Genomic DNA, 23828 nt, shown 5'->3' with positions numbered 1-23828 from the left:
AATATATTATGAAACTGTTCTGCACAGACATTTAAACCATGGAGTGGCTGCTTATTAAACCTCAGTTGGGTAGTATAGGTAGTAAAACCAAAAGGAGTTATTGAAGGGAGAGATCAATTGGAAGTGTTTAAGGATCGGTTTATTGAAAAAGGTAAGGCTCATGCTGGATCTTAAAGAAGGAGAAGGATATATAGTAAGTTGAGTGGAAGAAGGTTGAGAGAACAGTGAGAAAAAACCTGGAGTCGGATGTGGGAAGGGTGTAGCCAGTGAGGAGCAATGTGACTCCTGAGAGGCTGCGTGAAGTAATAGGTGTATATAGGAAACTAGGGCAGACACAGAGGGTGGTGTGTGTGGACGGTCAAACAAGAAATTAGCCTATTCAGTTGTCTCTAAGGAACAATTTTAGATTTTTGAATGGTGGAGAAATGTGTTTGGGAAGTTTCTGAATGAGTAAAATCTCCAAGAATGAAATAGTTGGCAAGAGATGGTGAAGTTTTTCTTGTTTTTTTGTTTGGTTGGTTGGTTTTGTTTTGTTTGTTTGTTTACCAGAGGCAGAAGCGTGAAAGGAAGAGTACTCTTCTGAGAGAGCTAGGTGTTGTGGGATGATCTGTAGGAATCGTAAGTCAACTGTGCCTTACTGGCTCTGTGACTTTGGTCAAGTAAATCCTGTTACCTCTGTGGACCTCAGTTTCTTCATCTGTCACATTAGGAAGTTAGGATAGGTGGCCTATTGGGTTTCCCTTGCCTCTGTAGTTCTGTGACACCATTCCTGCAATTGTGATGAAATAATTGGCAAAACTTGGTGACTCAGTTAAGTGTGAGAAGGTAAGTGGAGAATGGAAAAGTCAAGAAAACTTCAAAATTTTGAGACAGAGAAAAATGATGCTCCTAGTAGAATGAGGAAATAACAAAGAGAAGTAAGTTTAAGAGCTTCTCTGGGTTTGCTTAGAAATCAGAAGAGAAATCCAGCAGCTAGAGATAGAGGGCATTCCTTCTGCTTTTACTTAGACTTACTTAGGGACTCTGCAGTTTTGTCTGGTTCCTTTCATTGTTTTTGTTGTTGGTGATGGTTTTTTTGTTTTGTTTTGTTTGTTTTGTTTTATTTTTTTAGGGCAAATATGTAACAAAATTGAGTTTTTTTCTTTTTTCTTAGTATTCATTTAATTAAATCCCTCATTGTAAATATGTATTTGCTCTCATTTTTAATCCAAGGTGCTTCAACCTGTGATTATGCCCTGTTTTAACAAACTCTGTGATATTTATTAAACCTAAATGAGCTAGAATTTAAAAAAGCATTTTTTTTTTTTTAGCAGTTTTAACAGTTTCTCTTAGGTTGTCTTCCTTTGGAAGTAAAACTTGGTACTTGTATTCTTAGAGCCTTTTCTGCATGTTTTGCATTTGTATTTCTTGATTATATGTCTTTGTAATTGTGCCCCTGTCTATTTCATATGTGCAAGTCTTCTTTTCTGAAATATCACAGCCTTCCAGGAATTATCTTCTTATTTCTTTAGTCTATAGTGACCTTTCATAGATTTCATTAACCAAATGAATGATTAGATCCTGATACGGAAAACCAAGTGATTTAATTTTTTAAAAAATCAAGAAAACCCCCCGTCAGCAGATTATCACTGCAGGTGCTTCTTGAAATGGCTCAGTGTGGCTTTACTGAATATATTTGTATTCCTTTTTTATTTACAGAGCTCAAAACATGCCTGTTTTTAAGGAAGTAAAGGTACAGCTTTTAGAAGATGCAGGCCCAGAAAAGGACGCTGCTACTCAGGAGGCGAGAATTTCACCCAGTGGAGTTGATTCAGCTACAACTGTGGCCGCAGCGACTGCAGCTGCCATTGCTACGGCAGCCCCACTGATAAAAGTATAATTTTCTCTCCAGATAGTTGCAGCTTCTTTGTCAAATGTAAAAATACTTATTAGGAACTGAGTCTATAAATGGTCGTATCCAACTGTAGACTAGGGTCATTCTAGTCGCTCTCAATTTGAAAGAGTTTCCCTGTTCATGCTCATATATTACCTCTCAGGAATTGAGACGTAGCCCCTCCTTGCTGGGAAAATGCTGGAGAACCTGGGACTGCCTGGTTTCAGCCCTGAAAATATCGCATCCAGGGAACCCTGAGTCCTGGGCAACCTGGGACAATGGGTCATCTTTATTTTAGAACTAGAAAGGAACTCAGAGATCATCTATGCCACCCTCCTCAGTTTGCAAATGGCAAACTGAGAAACAGAGTCAAAGTGGACACAGGTCCCAGAGCTAATAGGTGGCCAAGCTAATACTGGGACTCCAGGCTGCGGACCTAATTCAGTCTGAGATTAGTGGAGTATCAAAAGCTAATTTGTTTTGTTATTTACTTATTTTTTTTATTGTTTTTTATTGTTTTGTTAATCACCATACATTACATCATTAGTTTTTGATGTAGTGTTCCATGATTCATTGTTTGCGTATAACACCCAGTGCTCCATGCAGTACGTGCCCTCTTTAATACCCATCACCAGGCTAACCCATCCCCCCACCCCCCTCCCCTCTAGAACTCTCAGTTTGTTTCTCAGAGTCCATAGTCTTTCATGGTTCGTCTCCCCCTCCGATTTTCCCTCCTTCATTTTTCCCTCCCTACTATCTTCTTTTTTTTTTTTTTTTTTTAACATACAATGAATTATTTGTTTCAGAGGTACAGGTCTGTAATTCAACAGTCTTACACAATTTACAGTGCTCACCATAGCACATACCCTCCCCAATGTCTATCACCCAGCCACCCCATCCCTCCCACCCCCCACCACTCCAGCAACCTTCAGTTTGTTTCCTGTTATTTACTTCTTTTTAATTACCATTTAAGCATTTTATTTCTGGCATTAGAACAATTCTTTGTTGCAAATGTGTTATTAATGAGAGAAAAAAATCTACTTAAGGCTATCTTCTGCTTTTTATTTCTGTGATTCTAAAAAGTATAAAATCATCAGAGATTTAGAGAGTAAAAAATTTAATTTGATCATTTTTATTATCAGTCACTTTAAACAACCTTTGTAGTAATTGAACATATTTTTGATATCTTCTGGTATTTTATTGTTTTAGGTGCAGAGTGATTTGGAAGCAAAAGTCAATTCTGTTACAGAATTACTCAATAAGTTACAGGAGGCTGATAAACAGTTACAACGTGTTACAGAGCAGCAAACAAGCATTCAGAATAAACATGAGAAACTACATTGTCATGATCATGAAAAGCAAATGAATGTGTTTATGGAGCAGCACATTAGGCATCTTGAAAAATTACAACAGCAACAAATAGATATTCAGGTATCTATAATAAAGCCAGCACATCCCATGGTCTTTTATCACTTGGATCCCTAAGCTAATACTCATTGATAATTGCAATTGCTCATTACACTGTAACAGTTTTCATTCTTAAGTAATGATTTTTGAGTTCATTATTCTTCCTCTCCATGTGGAGACCTCTCTCTGCACATTCTAGTTCAAATATCACTAGTTCTATAAGACATTCCCATGGAGTTGGCTTTTCCTTCTTTTGTGGTATTTCTGTTCGTACCATTTTGAAAGGGCTAATATTGCATTGCAGTGACTTGCTACATCAGTGGTTGTTAGCCTGAGAATGTGCATCACAATCACATGAAGAGCCTTATAAAAATACACATGCTTGTACCTCTCAGAGATTCAGACAGCAGGTCTGAGATGGGACCTGGGAATAAAAAGCTCTAATGATTCTGATGAGATAAGAATCATTTGGTATACATAGTGCTCCTGTGTTTAATTAATGAAAAGCATTAACATTTTTAATTGCCTTTTGAATATGATGCACTGGGCTATTATAAAAAGAAGAGTTCTCTTCAGAAGGAACTAGTAGTATAGTTTATTTATTTTGGAATTTCCAAGTCCTGGGATAGTAGTCAGCACTCAGATACTCAGTATACTTTTTTTTTTTTTTTGAATGAGTGAATGACCAGCATTATAAATGCATTGGTTTTAATTTACTTTTATTTTTTTCCTAATTAATGTGCAGCTTTAAAACTTTAAAAAATTAAAATATAACATTCAGAAGAATAAACAAAAATAAGTTTATTATAGCTCAGTATGTTATCACAGAGTGAACACTTAATATACTGTAATTCTCAAAGCTTCTTAATAGAACTTGGCTTGAGCTTTCCATGTGGTTGAAGATAGTATTTTTATTGGAATGATATGGCCATACAAAGTAAGGTTTTAGTAAGTACTCCATGCACAACTGAAATTGAGTGTGCAGCATGGTATCTCGTGAGAAGCTAGGAGTGGGTCTGTCAAAGTGCTGGTCCCAGTCTACAAATAACTGCCCTTTTCTGAGCCTTGATTTCTTTACCTAGAAAACATTTTATTTTTTTCTTCAGGGTAAGAGGAGATGACACATTTGAAAAGCACATTGATTTCTTAAGGAGAGGGTCCTACTTGTCCTAGATCTATGCCTGCCTGCCATTTATCCATTTTTTTTCATAAACAAACCCATCATTCGTTGACTTTCTGAGTTTGTAAGAAAGGAATCTTTTCTAATGCAGACATCTTATTTATAATGCTCATAATTACAGGGAAAGTTGAAGCTTTAGTGACATATTAGGTATATTAGTAGTTCAATAAATGCTTAATGAAATGAAATTTGTTGAGTCTGGCCCATCTGTTTTATGTAGAGAGATCTCTACATATTTTTTTTTTAAATGTTTTATTTATTCATGAGAGTCAGAGAAAGAGAGAGAGCGAGAGAGAGGCAGAGGAAGAGGGAGAAGCAGGCTCCCCGCCTAGCAGGGAGCCCGATACAGGACTCGATCCCAGGACCCTAGGATCATGACCTGAGCCGAAGGCAGACGCTGAACCATCTGAGCCACCCAGGCGCCCCCTCTACACATTTTTAAGACTTATGTAAAACTGTAAATATTTTTAGGTTTTCCTTTACCTCATATAAGACTCTTTTGAAATCAGTTTTATTAGGTAAGATAAATTTACATTCCAGATATTTTATTAATAGTGCTGAAAATTGTTGTCATTTTGGCTCTCATTTAGCACTCACAAATCTGAGTGCCTCTTAGCAATGTTTTTTAACCCTTTCCTTCAAACAAAATCACCCAGGATATAAAAGAGGAGTTCTGGTTTGAAATTATCTGGTTGAAGTAGAGATCTAGGACTAGGGCCCCTTCCTTTTGGCCATCTCCTAGCATGACTCACTGGTCCCCAAACATCTCTGAAGTAGAAAGGAAGAAACCGAGGTTTAGAATGGCTAAATCAAATGATCAAGGTCACACCACAGAGCCAGGCTTAACCCAGTGGCAGACTGCTACAATGGATAGTTACATGTAATGTATGTATTTTATTGTTTATTAAATCTAACATGTTGTTTTCAAGTCCTCTAATAAACTTCATGAGATAAGAACTCTTTCAAATGATATTTGAAATTAATAAAATAATTGTATGTCTTCCAGAATCATTTCATTAGTGCTGCGCTCAAGACCAGGAGTTTTCAGCCTGTTGCTACGCCCCCTTCTAGAGTGATGGAAAAGTATTCTGGAAAACCAGACTTTTCTAATCTTGGTAGCAGTGATCTAGCTTCACAGAACACATTTGCTTCCAAACAAGGTAAAAACGTGCAGTGCTCCGTGAATGAAAAATGTTAGCTATGAATTTTCTTTACAATATGTCAGCCAAAAACTTGTTTACTAGGTAGAAGAAGACTAAGTCTTTGTTTTATAAAATTAGTTCTTTTAGGTTAAGTAATTTTTAGGTCATTTCAAAACTAGTCCAGAGTAGTTAGGGATCATGTCCTACTTTATGGTTTTAATAAATAACCTTCATAAATTGTCAGATGCACTTACAAGTTTAGAAAAACTTTACTCATCTAGTATCAGTGTTTGTAATCAGTTTTCCACATCTCTGACAAACTGTATTTTCCATTTTTCTTGATTCTGTGAGGAGCGAAACGACCTGAGTACAGTAATAAACTATTTCTAATTATTTTTAGTTAGTAATGTAAGTTTGCCAATTTAATAGAATTTTAAAAATCTTTATTTATAGTAACAAAGGAATGCATAGTGTATTTGAATTAAACTTCTGGAATTTAAAATAAATGAATAAATGGGGTTCCTGGTGACTCAGTCAGTTGAGCGTCTGACTCTTGATCTCAGCTCAGGTCTTGATCTCAGGGTTGTGAGTTCAAGTGCCACATTGGACTCCATGCTGGGTGTGTAGCCTACTTTAAAAAAAAAAAAAGGTAAAAAAAAAAAAAACCCCACAAATGAATAAATGTGTTTCCAAATTATTGAATGAATCAATGAAAATCAAGGGCTATCCCTTTAATGATATACAGATCCATGTAGTACAATATCCCCAACATTTGATTTGTTAGACCATTGTTGTATTACAGACATATTGAAGAGTCCTTATACTTGTAAATTGCTTTATGTTTTTCCACAAATGAGTGGTCCTTAAAAAACTGTTGTGAAAGTGGCACGAGTCAGTTTTTAAGTTGAAATTGAGGAAGATGAAGCACAGGAAGGTTATGACTTGCCTGCTCCAGGTTACCTGACTTGAGGGTGGGTTTGTCAGAGCTACAGCCCCAACTCAGGGTTCAGTATGACCTAGCCATATGCTTTCAATAGAAGGGGACACTTATTTCATACTTAGTTCTGAAGATTTATTTGCTCATAATTTTTTTTTTTAGACTTGAGTTTTAAGGGAAAAAAATGTATGTTTTATTGGTTATATATTGAATTGGTTTCTTTGTATGTCTTAGTGACAGTAAAAGAAATAAAAGGAAAAAATAAGTAAATTTAAACTTCAACAGGTTAAACTGTTTATTTTTCAATACTTTTTCTTGGGCATACATTATTTTTATATACTGCAATTTAGCATAAATATAATTTTGTACTGCTTTTTTACTAGCATATCAAAAGTATTCCCCATGTTTTACATAATCATCTTCATAATATTAATTTTTTAAAGATTTTATTTATTTGAGAGAGAGAGAGTGAGCGAGAAAGCACAAGTGGGGTGGGGGGGAGTCAGAGGGAGAAGCAGACTCCCCTCGAGCAGATGTGGGGCTCGATCCCAGGACACTGGGATCATGACCTGAGCTGAAGTTGGACACTTAACCGACTGAGCCACCCAGGCGCCCCCATAATATTAACTTTTAATGATGAAAGGAGAGTCACAATTTACCTTTTCCTGTTGCTGGGCATTTAGGCGATTTTAGGGTTTTTTCTTTATAAACAATACTCTGATAAAATCATATGTTTAATGTTTTCTTCCTTCTAGGTTATTTCCTTAGGATAAATTCCCAAGAGTGAGATTACTAGATCAAAATATATAAAAATTTTAAGACTTCCTATACTTAGTGCCAGATGGTTTTATTAGTTCTCATTACCATGAGTAGTGTCTGGCTATGCCATTTTCACCACAGCTTAAATAGCACTGAGTATTGTCATATTGTTTTTTTTTCTTGTTTATTAGCTGTAAGTGTAAAATTTTTATAGCCTAGATTTTGATTTCTAGTGAGTTATTTCTATGTACTTCTTAATTTGCATAGCCTATATAATTTTAGTTTTATTTTTTAAAATATGGGGAAGAGAAACACTCTACAAATTAAAGTTGGTTTTTTTCTTTAAATAAGTTGAATTTATTTTCTTTATTTTCTATTAAAGCACCTTCTGGAGAGGTTGAAGATATGGGTTTTGATAAACAGAAATCTCCTTTGGAGACACCAGCACCTCGCAGATTTGCTCCTATACCTGTTTCAAAGGATGATAAAATATCAAAGAGGGAAAATCCTAAAGAAGAAAAAGAAAATATGGAGATGTCAGGTCATACAGGTAATAAAGCAATCATAACTAGCATCTACTACTTTTATTAGACCTACCTCAAATTAGGAACAGATTTCCATACTCCTGATTTCTTATTCTCTTATGTGCCTAGTAGTAACTAATGTAGGATGTCTATCTTTAGTATTTTTCGTTAAATGATACTTAACTGGTGGGGCGCCTGGGTGGCTTGTACGGTTGGGTGTCTGCCTTCGGTTCGGGTCACGATCCCGGGGTCCTGGGATCGAGCCCCACGTCGGGCTCCCTGCTTAGCGGGGAGCCTGCTGCTCCCTCTCCCTCTGCTTGTGCTCTCTGTCTCTCTGTCAAGAAAAAAAAAAGATACTTAACTGGGCAAATCCTTCTTTAGATTCTTTGCAGGAGGTAGAGGTATACAGTTAAAATTATTCTGATTATTTTGTATAGATTATTACCTAAACCTTTAATGAACAAGTTTTGTTATTAATAAAAAATAATGCTTTTCTAAAGGTAAGGCTGATCATTTTAGAGCGTGTTTCCTTATATTGTTTTTAGGTGTGAATTTCAGTAGTAAAACTCGGAGAAATTTAACATTTATTACTGTGTTCAGTTGGAAAAAGTATTATAGTATTAACTATTTAATAGGGAACAAGAACTTTTATAAGTGACCTGAACTAATAATTTGTTACAGACCGTTAAAGCCCTTGTAGTAAAAGTAAGTGAAAGTGTTAAATATAAGCTTTTATTCTTGGAATCACTTAAATACATTTGAGTCTTGTCTTGGATACATTTAAAGAGTTTTAAGGATACTAAACTGTTTAATAACAAACCAACCTCACCTAAAGATAAAAGTTATTATGTAACCTCGTTAAAGATGAGGTTAAAGGGAAGATTTAACTAACAGTTGCTGTAAAGAAACACTCAAACCTCCCTTTAACTATTGATAAAAATCATGCAATTTACTGGGCTTTGTGATGATGACATTTCTCATCAAATTCCTTTTTTATGTGATGGAAATAAATTCAGGCCTAAAATTTTACCAGTGTAGTTTTCATGAGTTATAAGTATTTGATTTTATTTGAAGAGCATATTTAAAACCTACATTCTAGATTGAATTGAGTAGATAGATAATCATCCTAAGAAGCTAAGCAAGTACAAATATATGTGAGCTATTATATAAAAAAGAAATGAATTAGTACTTGAAAAATGGTACTATATTTCTTTTATTGCAGGAAATGTAAGACTGTTGGAACAGATTTTGAATAACCATGATTCTTTGACAAGAAAAAGTGAATCTTCAGATAAAACCTTACTAACTAGGTCAAAAATAGGATGGAATCCTGAGAAGAGAGACAGGTAAAAAACAAGAGATTGGAATAAAAGCTATATTGAAAAGAGCTTTGTTTAGGGGCGCCTGGGTGGCTCAGTCAGTTAAGTGTCTGCCTTCTGCTCAGGTCATGATCCCAGGGTCCTGGGATGGAGCTCCACATCCGCTGGGAGACTTTTTCTCCCTCCCTCCCTCCCCCCCCATGCCCTTCCTCCCCACTCGTGCTCTCTCTCACTATCTCTCTCAAATAAATCTTAAAAAAAAAAAAAAAAAGAACTTTGTTTATATTTCTAAAATTTCTTTAGGAATTTTGATAAATCTATAGCATTGCTTTTAAAAGTTACCTTAGAGGGCAATCTGGGTGGCTTGGTGGGTTAAGCATCTTCAGCTCAGGTCATGATCTCAGAGTCCTGGGATCAAGCCCTGCATCTAGCTCCCTGCTCAGAGGGAATATGCTTCTTCCTCTCCCTCTGCCCCTCACCACCACTTGTGTGCTCTCTCTCTAAGAAATAAATCAAATCTTAAAAAAAAAAAAGTTATCCTAGATTTACTATTTTCTGCTGCTAATATATCTATCCCTTTCTTAGACTTACAAAATGAATATATCTTAATTTCTCAAAATGCAGATTAATTCTAATGAAGGCAGATTATTTATTTTTATTTTTATTTATTTTTTTAGAGAGAGAGATAGAAGGTGTACTTGAGGTGGGGGAAGGGATGGGCAGAGGGACAGAGAGAATCTTAAGCAGGCTCCACCCCCAGCACAGATCCCACAGAGGGGCTCCATCTCATGACCCTGAGATCCTGACCTGAGCCAAAATTAAGACTTGGATGCTTAACTGACTAAGCCACCCAGAAGCCCCCAGATTATTTCTGATGAAATGATACTTGAGATTTGCTTCAAAAATAATCCAATGCAGGATAGAGGAAACTGGTTTGAGAGTATGGATAAAATGAGGATAGCCATGAGTTAATGATTAATGTAAATAGGGGTATTGGAGCTCATCATACTGTTCTTTCTACTTTTGTGTATGCCTGAAATTTTACATTCATAGTTTTTAAAAAATCAAGTACATCTAGGTCATGATAATTTTATTTGTCTTGAATGTCATGGAAACTGTGATAATAAAAACTAAAAAGAAGCCACATTTTTAGTATTTTCATGTGAAGACTGCTGTTTTAGGCCGTTTGCTTTTAACGTAATTACTGATAAAAGATTTATGTCTGCCTTGTTGCTATGTGTTTTCTATATGTCTTGGTATTTTTTAATTCCACTATTTCTCTATATTGTCTTCTTTTATATTAAGTAGACATTAATTTTCTTGTTTCTTTTTCTATACTTTCTGATTTGTTTTCGGGGTGATTGCCCTAGGGATTATAATTAACATCTTAATTTCAAGCAATCTAGTTTGGATTAATATCAATTTGATTTCAATAGGATTCACAAACTTTGTTCCAATATAGCTTCTTCCCTTCCCCTTCCTTCCCGCTGTTATTGTAATACATATTACATTGGTGTACATTATAAGCCCATCTATATGGTTTGGTAATTAATGCTATATGCAGTTGTCTTTTAAATCAGATAGGAGAAGAAAAGAGTTATAAACAAAAATATATTTTATACTGTTTTTATATTTACCTATATAGCTAAACTTTACCAGTACTCTTTATTTTTTCATATGTATTCAAGTTAATTTCTAGTATCCTTTTATTTGACCTTGAGGGACCCCCCCCTTTTTTTCCCATATTTTTATTTAAATTCTAGTTGTTAACATACAGTGTAATACTGGTTTCAGGAGTAGAATTCAGTGATTCATCCCTTACATGTAACACCCAGTGCTCATCATAACAAGTGCCCTCCTTAATCCTCCACCCATTTAGCCCATCCCCCATGCACCTCCCTCCATCAACCCCTGAGGGATTCCCTTTGGTATTTCCTTCAGGGTAGGTCTGCTAGTGATGAATTCTGTTTTGTTTACCTAGAACTGTCTTATTTCATCCTTTACTTTTTTTTTTTAAGTATAGTTGAAACACAATGTAACATGAGTTTTAGGTGTACAACAGTGATTCAGCAGCTCTATATGTAATGCTCTCCTAACCACAAGTGTAACTATAGTCAGTCACCATACAGTGCTGCTACAGGACTACTGACTTCATTCCCTGAGCTGTACCTTTCAGCCCCATGGTCTATTCATTCCATAAGTGGAAACCTGTACCTTTCTCTCCCATTCACCTCTCTTTGCCCATCCCCCTGTCTCCCTCCCCTCTGGCAACCACCAGTTTGTTCCCTGTATTGATGGGTCTGTTTCTGCTTTATTTGTTCATTTGTTGTGTTTTTTAGATTTCATATGTAAGTGAAATCATATGGTATTTGTCTTTCTCCGTCTGACTTATTTCACTTAGCATCGTACCCTCTAGGTCCATCCATGTTGTTGCACATGGCAAGATTTCATTCTTTTTTATGGCTGAGCAATATTCCGTTGTGTGTGTGTGTATATAGATTACTTGATTGAGCCTTGTGTCAGGCTCTGCATTCAGTATGGAGTCTGCTGGAGATTCTCTTCCTCTTCCTCTGCTTCTCTCTCTCTCTCAAACAAGTAATCTTTAAAAAAATTTTTTTGCTTGTCGTTTTTTTTTTAAGATTTTATTTATTTATTAGAGAGAGAGAGTGAGTGAGAGAGAAAATACAAGCAGGGGGAGGGGCAAAGGGAGAGAGAGAAACAGACTCCCTGCTAAACAGGGAGTCTGATGCAGGGCTCCATCCCAGGACCCCAGGATCAGGACCTGAGCTGAAGGCAGACGCTGAAGTCAGTGAACCACCCAGGCACGCCTGCTTGTCATCCTTTTTTCTTTCAGCACTTTGAATATGTCAGCACTGCCTTCTAGATTCAGTGGTTTTTTTTTTATAAGAAATCAGCTGTTAATCTTATTGAAGAATTCCTGTATATGATGAGTTATTTTTCTCTTTCTGCTTTCAAAATTCTACCTTTATCTTAGGCATTTGACAGTTTGACTATGATGTATCTAGGTGTGGCTCTCTCTGAGTTTATCCTCCGGAAGTTTTTTGAGCTTCTTGGATGAGTGGATTAATATTTATTAAACTTTGGACTTTTTTAGCCACTATTTCTTTATATAGTTAAATAGAACAATAACCTTTCTCTTTTCCTAGGACTATGTTGTTTATTGGTATTCTTAATGGTATCTCACAGATCTGTGAGGCTCTTAACTTTTCTTCATTCTTTTTTTTTTTTCTCTTTCTCAGATGGGATAATCTCAATAATTTATCTTTAAGCTCATGAATTCTTTTTTCTGCCAACTCAAGTATGCTGTTTAGCCCCTCTATTGAAGTTTACATTTCAGTTATTGTATTTTTCAACTCCAGAAATTCTGTTTAAATTTTCTTTATTTTAAATAGTTTCTATCTCTTTATTGATATTCTTTACTTGGTGAGACCTCATTCTTATGCTTTCTTTTAATTCTTTGAACATAGTTTCCTTTAGTAATAGCTAATTTATAGTCCTTGCCTAATAAGTCCAATATTTGGAATTCCTCAACCACAGTTTGTATTGACTATGCTTTTTCCTGTGTGTTAGCTATACTTTTTTGTTTCTTTGTGTGTCTCATAACTTTTTATTGAAAATTGGACATTTCAAATAATACAGTGTGGCAACTCTGGAAATCAGATTCTTCCATCCCCTAGGGTGTGTTGCTGTTTGTGTAGTGACTTTCCTGGGGGAGTTCTGTAAGGTGTGTGTTCTTTGTCATGTGTGGTGGGTCTCTGTTTGGTGAGCTAAGTCTGCTAATGATTAGAAAGAGACTTCCTTAACTACCTTGAACCTGTAAGTCTCTCTCTGAGTGTCAAGGGGCTGTGTGTGTGTGCGCATGTGTGTGCACACACACGTGTGCATGATTGCATGTGTGTGGTGTTAGGGCACACCTTCAGTGCTCTGGCACTTTATAAGTCTGTCTTAACCTTAACTTGCACAGAGCCTCAATGTCAGCCAGACATTGGCTTTTCTCAGATCTTGCTTGGGCATTCACAGAGCCCTGTACATGCATATGGTATTTTAGATCCCCAGTAATGTGTTAGGGATTTTCAAAGTTCCACCATGGACATCTCATTCCCCTGAGTTTTTGTTTATTGGCATCCCTCTTGTTTGCCTCAACTGCTGTAGCCACCTCAGGCAGCTGAGATGTTAAACACTTGCTGCTATTTTCAAAAATTGACCTGTAGTTAGGGTTTCTCACTGAGCTAGCCCTAAGCCAGGTCATATAAAGAGCAACCCTGTGAATGGGACTTTCTGAGAAGCTCCAAACCTGTTCTGCCCTTTCGAGTGGTTGTTAGGCTGTTGGTTTTCATAGCTACAAGGGTTGTGAAGCTGTTAATTTTCAAGGCTGCCAGAGAGTTGGGGAAAGGGTTCTTGGAGTGAGGCAAATTAAAAATGCATAAAGCTTGCTGTTCTTCCTGAAAGTCATTTTCTTGATTAAATATTCCTTGAGTTGTTGGTAACCTTTCATTTCCAGAGTTCTGAAAAAGCTGATTTTGACCATTTTTGCTAGTGTTCTCTTTGCTCTTATGGAGGAGTAGATTTTTAGAGGTCTTATTCCACCCTTCTAGAAGAGCTTCTGGACGTTCTCTTCTTCAAAGCAAAACCTTTTTCTGCTCTTTTTCTACTATGCCTAAACCAGTCTGGTCAGAGTAATTTTGTATCTTGTGATTTTCTGTGTTTGATATGTTTAATCACTTAACTGATTAATTTCATTGTACAGTTTAATAATATACCATTTAGTACTGTATAACTAAGAAGGTATCACAGATTTATGTATTCAAATGTCCACAATTTATGACAATTTAGGAAACTTTATTTTTAAATCTTTCATAGCATTGACACTTTATCCTCTCAAAGATTTCCTTCCTGTGAAGAACTAGGAGCAGCTAAATTGCCTGTACAGAGGTCTGATGATTTTCTTCATGATCCTGGCCAAAAGAGGAAAGAAACAAATGGTATACTCCAGGTAAAGTGGAAACAGGATATTAAAATTGATGATGATGAGTAATATAGAAGTTATCAGGACAGAAAGCAAACAGAAAGATGAAGACAAAGTACTGAAAAAGAGATGTTAACTTGGTCTGTTTTCTTTACAAAACTTTTCCAGAAGCCCTCACTAAGTGATCTCTACTCATGGCTCCTTGGCCACTGCTAGCTTTCCAGCTTCTATTGGAGAGGAGAAAAAGGGGAAAGAGAACTGTAAATGACCCTGTTTATCCAGTCCAAAGTGTCTGCCATGCCTACCTAGAGCCAACTTGCTCTTATATTGTTTTAGCTTTCTTTCCCATATAATAACTTTTATTGGCCACTGGACTGCCCAGCACTTCCGTGGACTTCCCAGCCCTATTTCACTTAACATTCACATTAGTACTTCTAAATGGAAAGAAACCTTAATTGCTAACTTTATTTTTTTATTTTCATTTTTAATTGAAGTATAATTGACATACAATATTATATTCGTTTCAGGTATACAACATAGAGGTTCAACAAATATACATTATGAAATGCTAACCATAATAAGTGTAGTTACCATCAGCCCAGTACTGTTTTACAGCTCTTCAGTTTGACAGATTGAGTCCTTAGAATATATTGGCATAGTGTATGGCCCCAACTATAGTTATAGCTCTTGTTTGCATTAAAATAATTAATATGAACTTTATATGGTAACATTTTTGCCTTTTTTTCTTTTAAGCCAAAAGAATCTCTGATTATGTCAAGGCTTGCTGATCTTCCACAGAATTCCATTAAGCTTCAAACAGCCAATAAAAGATCCATCTTGAAAGATGCTGAGAAGATTTTGAGAGGAGTACAAAACAATAAAAAAGTCCTTGAAGAAAACCTGGAAGCTATTATTCGTGCAAAAGATGGTGCTGCCATGTATTCGTTTATCAATGCTCTGTCTACTAATAGGTAGTAGGATGTTGGCATCCCAAGGCTGTCTATGAAACTACCAGTTGCATAGGCTTTTTTTTTTTTTTTAAGATTTTATTTATTTATTTGAGAGAGAGAGAATGAGAGAGAGCACATGAGAGGGGGGAGGGTCAGAGGGAGAAGCAGACTCCCCGCCGAGCAGGGAGCCCGATGCGGGACTCGATCCAGGGACTCGAGGATCATGACCCGAGCCGAAGGCAGTCGCCCAACCAACTGAGCCACCCAGGCGCCCTATATAGGCTTTCTTAATTGTTTTTCTATGTGCTTCATTTTGCTCAATGTGTTTCAGTGTTTTGCAAAGGTCCTTTATTTCCCTTGACAATGTGGACTCACTATAAAGTTAGAATTTAGATATATACATGTTGCTATTACTTTTTACAGATGTAAAATTTTACTTTAAATTTTTTTTTCTCTCTTTGGTATATATCTTCTGGGATCTATTCAAACATCCTTCAAACATTTGATGAAAACTAGTAACATTGGTTTTTCCTTTTCAGATGAAGGCTATTGGGCTACACAGTAGATTCAAAACTGGATAAGAGGCCTGATCTAGGTCCTATTCTCAGAACATTAAATGCTAATTTAAGACAATTCTTTTTTTCCCTTTTGTAGAGAGATGTCAGAGAAGATCCGGATCAGAAAGACAGTGGATGAGTGGATTAGAACTATTTCTGCAGAAATTCAGGTAGGTATTGGAAAAAACAATTAAGAGAATTCTCAAGAGATAATTTCTAAGTATCATACTCTCAAAACATTCCTTATTATAAATCTACTTATAATTTTTCATTTCATTCTGTTATTCTTTACTTAGTAATGAGTTTCATTTTACTTAGCAAGTGCTTCTTCTCATAAATTATGGCTCTTATGTGGCATATTGTTGGACAATAACTAAAATATGAGTAATTTGAAAGAAAATATAGCAAAAGCATTTAGAGAAGAAAAAAGTACACTTAAAAAACATTTCAAGGCAGCAGATTTAGAAGCACTGGCTTGCCAAAGTAAAAACACCAAATTATTTAAAGGGAAAATACCCGACATGATTTCTAAGATTACTACATTTACAGAAGTCAGTTCCAGATGGAAAAAGTACCACTTTATTTATTTATTTATTTTTACATTTGTTATTTTTATTTTTTTAATTTATTTTTTTAAAAATTTTATTATTTTATGTTAGTCACCGTACAGTACATCATTAGTTTTTTTTTTTTTTAAAGATTTATTTATTTATTTGAGAGAGTGAGAATGAGAGAGAGAGACAGAGCACATGAGAGGGGGGAGGGTCAGAGGGAGAAGCAGGCTCCCTGCTGAGCAGGGAGCCCGATGCGGGACTCGATCCCGGGACTCCAGGATCATGACCTGAGCCGAAGGCAGTCGCTTAACCAACTTACATCATTAGTTTTTGATGTAGTGTTCCACGATTCATTGTTTTCGTATAACACCCTATGCTCCATGCAATACGTGCCCTCCTTAATACCCATCACCAGGCTAACCCATCCCCCCACCCCCTTCCCCTCTAGAACCCTCAGTTTGTTAGAGTCCATAGTCTCTCAAAAATATGGAACGCTTCACAGAAAAGTGCCACTTTATCACATCCCAAAGCTCATGGTGGATCTTCAGAAATTAGCGTTACAAAAATCTAGGAGAGTTGTTTTTATTAGAGGGTCAGTAGTTTAAAGAAATTCTTAAAATGTATATATTGGAGGGAGCAGAACTAGACAAAGTAACCCTGTTATTTTCATCTTTGGGTGCAAAGTGTTTTTTTCTGACTGTGAGATGTGTGTATGTGCTTCACAATGGTAGCAAGACGATGTGTCGGTTCAGTTTCCACAGCAATAAATGCTAAAATGTATTTTTAAACTTTATTGTTTAAGAATATATATCTCTAATGTTATGAAGAAATTTATTATCTACAATGTGATGCACCAAAAAAAAAAAAATTAAGTGGAAGAGTTGGAGATTAATTTTGGCTCTGCAGACAACTGGCAATGTATGTCTTCTTTTATACTGTGAATTCATTACAAAGTATGTTTATTTAAATCTTCAAGCTATTTTAATTTATAAATATTTATTACAGAGTTTTATTGCGGTTATTTACTTTTTGAAATTTATTTTTTTTAATTTAACTTTTTGAACATTTACTCTAGTCCTATGGTTCAAACATCAAAAAATGTAAGATTTATAATGAAAAATTTCCCTCCTACTCTTGTACCTCATCTACTATTTCTCATTCCCCCTGCTCCATAAGGCACTAATCTTTTTAGTTTTTGTGTTTATTCTTCCAGAGAGTTTTTATTCATATGTAAGCTGATATAATTTATTTACAAAGCATTTAAAACTGTGAAAGTATATTTTTATAATAACAGAAAATAAATTCTAATACTTTAGATGTGAAAGCACTACTTGAATATGTTTTAAGTAATTTAAATTTTGGTTATGTTAAGGATGAACTGTCAAGAAAAGATTACGAACAAAAGAGATTTGATCAGAAGAATCAAAGGACCAAGAAAACTCAGAATATGAGTAAAGATATTAAAACTAACATGCAAGACAAAACAGTAAACAATTCTGTAATTCAAAGAAAACGTTCTCAAAAACAAGAAGAAGAGGGTTTTAGAAATCCACCCATGAGGAGCATGCCTGCTTCAAACCTACAGAAAGAGAGAAAAGAGGTAAGATACTACTCTGGTTTTGTGACATGAAGGTTGCATTATAATTAATTATTTCATTTCCTTTAAGCTATAAATAATGAAGTGAATATGAAAATGTTTTAAAAACACGAAGGACTACATAAATGTAAACTGTCTTTAAACTATTGATATTTAGTGTTTTGGGAATTCATTATATAGGAAGCAGTGCACAAAATACATAGTTTCTTCCTTCTGAGATCTCACGCTTAGAATCATAATATTTTAGTTACAGCAAATGTATCTAGAGATCATCTAATCCAAAAATGAGATTCTCTATAGTTTGTGCTACTCAAAATTGTATTTCATCTTTATATGTATATATGTGAATATACATATTTTTTGTTTATTTTTCAGTTTAACAAATGTGTAGAGTGCCTACTGATTGTGAGGTTTGGTACTAGATGCTGTGGAGGGTATGTTTTTGGCTGCTTTAATTAGGCTGTAACTTTCTTAATACCAAACATGGATTGTTGGGCACATTAATAAAGCATCTAATTCAGTGCTGAGCACTTAGTAGATCCTCAATAAATGCTACCTTGTTGTAGCATTTAGATTATGATTGAAGGCGGGATCAGAAAATCATTTAAAGACTTGATTTATGTTATATTATTGTGATTGAATATAATAAGTATATCAAATATGTCTAAACCTTACTTTTTGGTGCTGAAAATATGCTTAGTAGTATAAGAACCTTTGTGTTTTTTGAGTGGATGATTTTTATATTTACCTTTCATGTTTTTGAAAACCATAAATCATTAAAGCTATAGTTTGAAAATTAAATCTAGAATTTAAGAGCCATTTAAAATAGAGGACTTTTGTGACCTGATAATTCTTATTATAGTACTTAAGCTGGCCAAAGAAGGCTTTAGAAAATTGAGGTGTGTTTGATGACTATTTCTTTGGTGAATTGAATAACTTTGTGTACTTAGGGATTTTTGAAAGCAACCACAGTGGTACAAGACGACGATTTTATGTTACAAATTTATGGAAAACCAATTTATCAGGGCCATCGCAGCACTCTTAAAAAAGGACCATATCTCCGATTTAATTCTCCATCTCCTAAGTCCAAACCACAGAGACCAAAAGTAATAGAACGAGTTAAAGGTAAGGAACCTCATTTTTCTGTGGTAAACCTCATTTTTTATGCTATCAGTTTAATATGTAAAGTTTAACTTTTTCTTTTTATGACTCAGAAATATGGTTCAAATTATATAATGCTTAGGCATTCTTTCTAAGAGTAGGAAGAAATAGGCTACTTCAAGGCATAAAATGGGAATAAGTGGGGAAAAAATATAGACCAGATTCAAGGAACAAGATAGGAATAAGTGGGGGAAAAGGTAGGATTAGGTGGTATCTTCATATAAAGCATGATAAAATTTGCATTTTTGAGATGGTATCTTGAACAATTTAAATTATAATCTAGGGAAAGTGGACATTTCCTTGAAGACACTGCTGTATCATATTCTTTACGAAACAATGAAGATCAGCTATATGCTGTATATTATCACAAAAGGACTTATGTAGTAAAGGTGAAAAAAATTTTTTGGTACTTTTGTACACCACTAAAAATAACTTCATTTATTACTGTATGTTTTGACTCACATCTACCATTTCACTAGTACAATATTTATTTATTTATTAAAGATTTATTTATTCTAGATAGAGCACACGTGCGTGCACATGTGTAAGTGGTGGGGAGGGGTGGAGGGGGAGGGAGAAAGATAGAGAATCCTCAAGCAGACTCCCCACTGAGTGTGGAGCCCACTATGGGGGTTGATCCCACGATCAGAGATCATGATCTGAGCTGAAATCAAGAGTCAAACACTTAACTAACTGAGCCATCCAGGCACTCCTCTCTAGTATATATAAATGTAACTCTTCATTAAATATGGAGTCTATTGACTGTGGTTACATTTTGAAATTTCTCAGCTTGTACTCTAGCAGCTAGTAAGCTTCAACAGTATGTGATAACTAGTGGACACTAACTCATTTTTGTTTCTTATCCTTTCTGGAAGTGGAGCTGTGGCATTGCTTTAGTTTTCTGTTCCTATCATTTATAAAAGTTAGGTGATAATGTAGGGTGTCAGTTTATCTAGAAATCCTACTGGTGTTATTAAATATATAGCTTATGGATAATATTTGCTGTTTCCGTTTGTTTATTGGTGCTTTGCTATTAACTTATATTTGGGCTTTTGAAAGCCTTTGTAAAAAATAACTTGAGGTCTTAAAATACTTAAAAATCCAAAAATAATTTTAAGTAACTTGTTTAATGGTGGAAGTGACTAAGAACCTGTGGAAACGTGCTTATTCTTGGGCTTAGTGCCTGTTATTTTCTCTTCCTGGAGAGCTTTTCCCTCAGACCTTTGCATGGCTTCCTCTCTCAGCTCTTTGGATCGCTGTTCTTAGATATTAGCTCCTCACAGAGGTCTACCCTGACCATCTTATCCAAAAAATGATCTTCCTACATCTCTCTTATCCTTTTCCCCTGCCTTATTTTTCTTAATAGCACTTTTCACAATCTGATGTTATATATATGTTTTTTAACATTTATTTTTTATATGCTTTTTTTTTTAATTTGAGTATAGTTGACACACAACGTTACATTAGTTTCAGGTGTACAACTTAGTAATTTGACAAGGTTATACATTATACTTAGTATACCACAAGTGTAGCTACCATCTGTCCTGTTATATTGTTATTACATTGACTGTATTCCTTATGCTCTGCCTTTTATTCCCATAAGTTATTCATTCCATTACTAGAAGACTGGAACTCCCACTCCCCTTCACCCATTTTGTCCAACCCCCTACCCACCTCCCCTCTGGCAACTATCAGTTTATTCTTTGTATTTATAGGTCTGATTCTGTTGTTTTTTTTTTAACAAAGAAAACTAGTGTTTATTAAGCATTCAAAGCAAAAATAAAAATTTTTCTGTGAGATTGAGGCCTCAATAGAGTAATTTTCTATCCTTGCTATAGACATTTTCTCTTGTAACTGGAGATTAATAATTTTATATTTTATTATTTAAAATTTTAAAAATATAGGAAATACAGAAAAAAAGCTTTATAAGAAAATATATCCTCTGTAATCTCACTACCAAATCTGGTAAATTTCTGGTATTTTCTTCTGTGTTTACTTTTTTTTTTTTTCTTTTTAAATCAGTTTAGTTAACATGTACTGTATTATTAGTTTCAGAGGTAGAGCTCAGTGATTCATCAGTCTTATATAATACCCAGTGCTCATTACATCAAATGCCCTCCTTAACGCCCATCACCTAGTTTCCCCAACCCCCCACCCACCTCCCATCCAGCAACCTCTAGTTGGGTTTCCTAGAGTTAAGAGTCTCTTATGGTTTGTCTCCCTCTCTGTTTTCATCTATTTTATTTTTCCTTCCCTTCCCTTATGTTCATCTGTTTTGATTCTTAAATTCCACATAGAAAAAATAAATTCCACATATGAAATCATATGGTTGTCTTTCTCTGACTGACTTGATTCTGCTTTTTGTTTGTTTTTAGATTCCAGTAAGTGGAATCATATGGTATTTGTTTTTCTCAGTCAGTAATTTCACTTAGAACAATACCCTCGAGGTCTATCCGTGTTTTCTCAAATAGCACAATCTCCTTTTTTATGGCTGCATAATATTCCACTGTATATATATACACTGTATCTTTAGCCACTTGTCTGTCGATGGACATTTAAGTTGCTCCATATCTTGGCTATTGTAAATAATGCTACAATAAACATAAGGGTGCATATATCTTTTCAAATTAGTGTTTTCGTTTTCTTTGGTAAATATGCAATAGTGGAATTATTGGATCATATGGTATTTCTATTTTTAATTTTTTGAGGAAAGTTCATACTGTTTTCCACAGTGGCTATATCAATTTACATTCCCACTACCAGTGCATGAGGGTTCCTTTTTTTCCACATTCACTTATTTCTTGTGTTTTTTTAAATTTTATTTTATTATGTTATGTTAATCACCATACATTACATCATTAGTTTTTGATGTAGTGTTCCATGATTCATTGTTTGCGTATAACACCCAGTGCTCCATTCAATACGTGCCCTCTTTAATACCCATCGCCAGGCTAACCCATCGCCCTCCCCTCCTCCCCCAGAACCCTCAGTTTGTTTCTCAGAGTCCATAGTCTCTCATGGTTTGTCTCCCCATCCGATTTCCCCTCTTCATTTTTCCCTTCCTACTATCTTCTTCTTTTTTTTTTTTTAACATATAATATATTGTTTCAGAGGTACAGGTCTGTGATTCATCAGTCTTACACAATTCACAACGCTCACCATAGCACGTACCCTCCCCAATGTCTATCACCCAGCCACCCCATCCCTCCCACGCCCCACCACTCCAGCAACCCTATTTGTTTCATGAGATTAAGAATTCCTCATATCAGTGAGATCATATGATACATGTCTTGTGTTTTTTATTTTAGCCATTCTAACAGGTGTAAGGTAATAATCTCATTGTAGCTTTGACGTGCATTTCCCTGATGATGAGTGATATTAGCATCTTTTCATGTGTCTATTGGACAACTGTATGCTTTCTTTGGAAAAAGGTCTGATGTTATATTTTTGTTTATTGATTGTTTTCCTTACTAGGTAAACTCTATGAGTACAGTTGGTTTATTCAGTACTGTATTTCCTGTGTCTGGAGCAATGCCTATGAAGTCCTGAAAACATGTATTTTAAATGAACATTCAAGAAAAAAACTCATTTAAGTGAATGAATGAATGCAAGACAACAGAATGAGAAAATATAGACGAGATACTAAAATGTTTCTTCCTGGGATCATGAAGCTATATTTAAAAGTCTAGATTCATAAAATTACTCCCATATTAAAAGTAAAAATGTAGTAATGTCAGGAATTTATTTAGAAAATAGTTTCTTTTCCTTTATGCTTTTACTTTTCTTCACTTTCCTCAGGTTCCATAGAAATCAGACAAATTTCTAAGTTTTTAAGAATTCAGGATTCAGGGGTACCTGCCTGGCTCAGTTGGAAGAGCATGTGACTCTTGATCTCAGGGTCGTGAGTTTGAGCCCCACATTAAGTGTAGAGATTACTAAAAAAAATAAACTTAAAAAAAAGAATTCAGGATTTAATGTCTATATGGATTTAATTCATAGGAATAGAAAAAATATAATGATATTAACTCCTGTAAGGTTTTAATAGGTATAGAATTTGACTATGTGTACATAATTTCAAAGGATAAAGGCTGGTTATTCAGAATTATGTCATGAGTAAAGGTGTAATGAGAGAATGAAAAAAAAACCCAATTCCAAATATGATCATTAACTTTTTTGTACCCATAGGGAAAAAATGTAATGAGTTAAATAAATAGTACAGTCTGAATATTCTTCTGAATCTTTTATTCAATATTTTTTCCCTAATCATTAAATCATTGAATCTGTCTTGTCATAGTAGTTGTGCAAGTTGTTACACCTATTCAGGGTCTCAGAAACCATGGCCTACAAGTCAGCTGCCTGTTCTTATAAGTAATATTGGAACCTAGCTGCACTCATTCATTTGTGACTGTAGCATGACCGCTTTCATGTTTTAGTGGTGGAATTGAGATGTTGTAGCTGAGACCACATGGCCCATGAAACTAATATGTTTACTATCTGACCTTTTAAGAGAAAGTTTTTGCCAACCCATGGTTTATGGGTTACTTCTATTTTGGGGCCTTTTAACCTTATAGAATGAGATCTTTCTGTGAGGAAGAGTTCCTGTATTTCTAGCTGGATAGGTGTTCAAACTATTTTAAAATCTCTGCCACTGATAATTATTACAGGCACTAAAGTTAAGTCAATAAGAACACAAACTGACTTGTATGCAACAAAACCTGTGAAAATGGATTCCAAACCACAACATCCCGTGACTGCTGTGCTTCCTTCTGGTGATCAGCAGTACTTGTTCAGCCCAAGCAGAGAAATGCCTACTGTTTCAGGTACACTGGAAGGTCATCTAATTCCTATGGCCATTCTTTTAGGTAAGTCCCAACAAAATAC

General features: G+C 35.2%; 1 protein-coding gene across 8 annotated transcripts in view; it reads left to right on the top strand.

Annotated features, from left to right (window-relative positions):
- Positions 1–23828, top strand: part of KIAA0586 (KIAA0586 ortholog) — a 107219-nt gene that overhangs the window by 8306 nt on the left and 75085 nt on the right. For 7 of the 8 annotated variants that reach the window (XM_034993281.1, XM_034993280.1, XM_034993282.1 and 4 more), the window contains 11 exons: positions 1699–1873; positions 3083–3304; positions 5467–5620; positions 7681–7848; positions 9045–9168; positions 14023–14155; positions 14882–15099; positions 15733–15805; positions 17562–17789; positions 18737–18911; positions 23612–23809. In XM_034993281.1, the coding sequence (XP_034849172.1) occupies positions 1699–1873; positions 3083–3304; positions 5467–5620; positions 7681–7848; positions 9045–9168; positions 14023–14155; positions 14882–15099; positions 15733–15805; positions 17562–17789; positions 18737–18911; positions 23612–23809 (1868 nt within the window). The remainder of the gene's footprint in view (positions 1–1698; positions 1874–3082; positions 3305–5466; positions 5621–7680; positions 7849–9044; positions 9169–14022; positions 14156–14881; positions 15100–15732; positions 15806–17561; positions 17790–18736; positions 18912–23611; positions 23810–23828) is intronic. The other variant, XM_034993283.1, reaches the window with a different exon arrangement.

Source organism: Mirounga leonina, unplaced genomic scaffold (assembly GCF_011800145.1).
Source record: "Mirounga leonina isolate KUSES-001 unplaced genomic scaffold, KU_Mleo_1.0 Mir_82, whole genome shotgun sequence".
Classification (NCBI taxonomy): domain Eukaryota; kingdom Metazoa; phylum Chordata; class Mammalia; order Carnivora; family Phocidae; genus Mirounga; species Mirounga leonina.
This window is presented reverse-complemented; position numbering and strand designations above follow the sequence as displayed.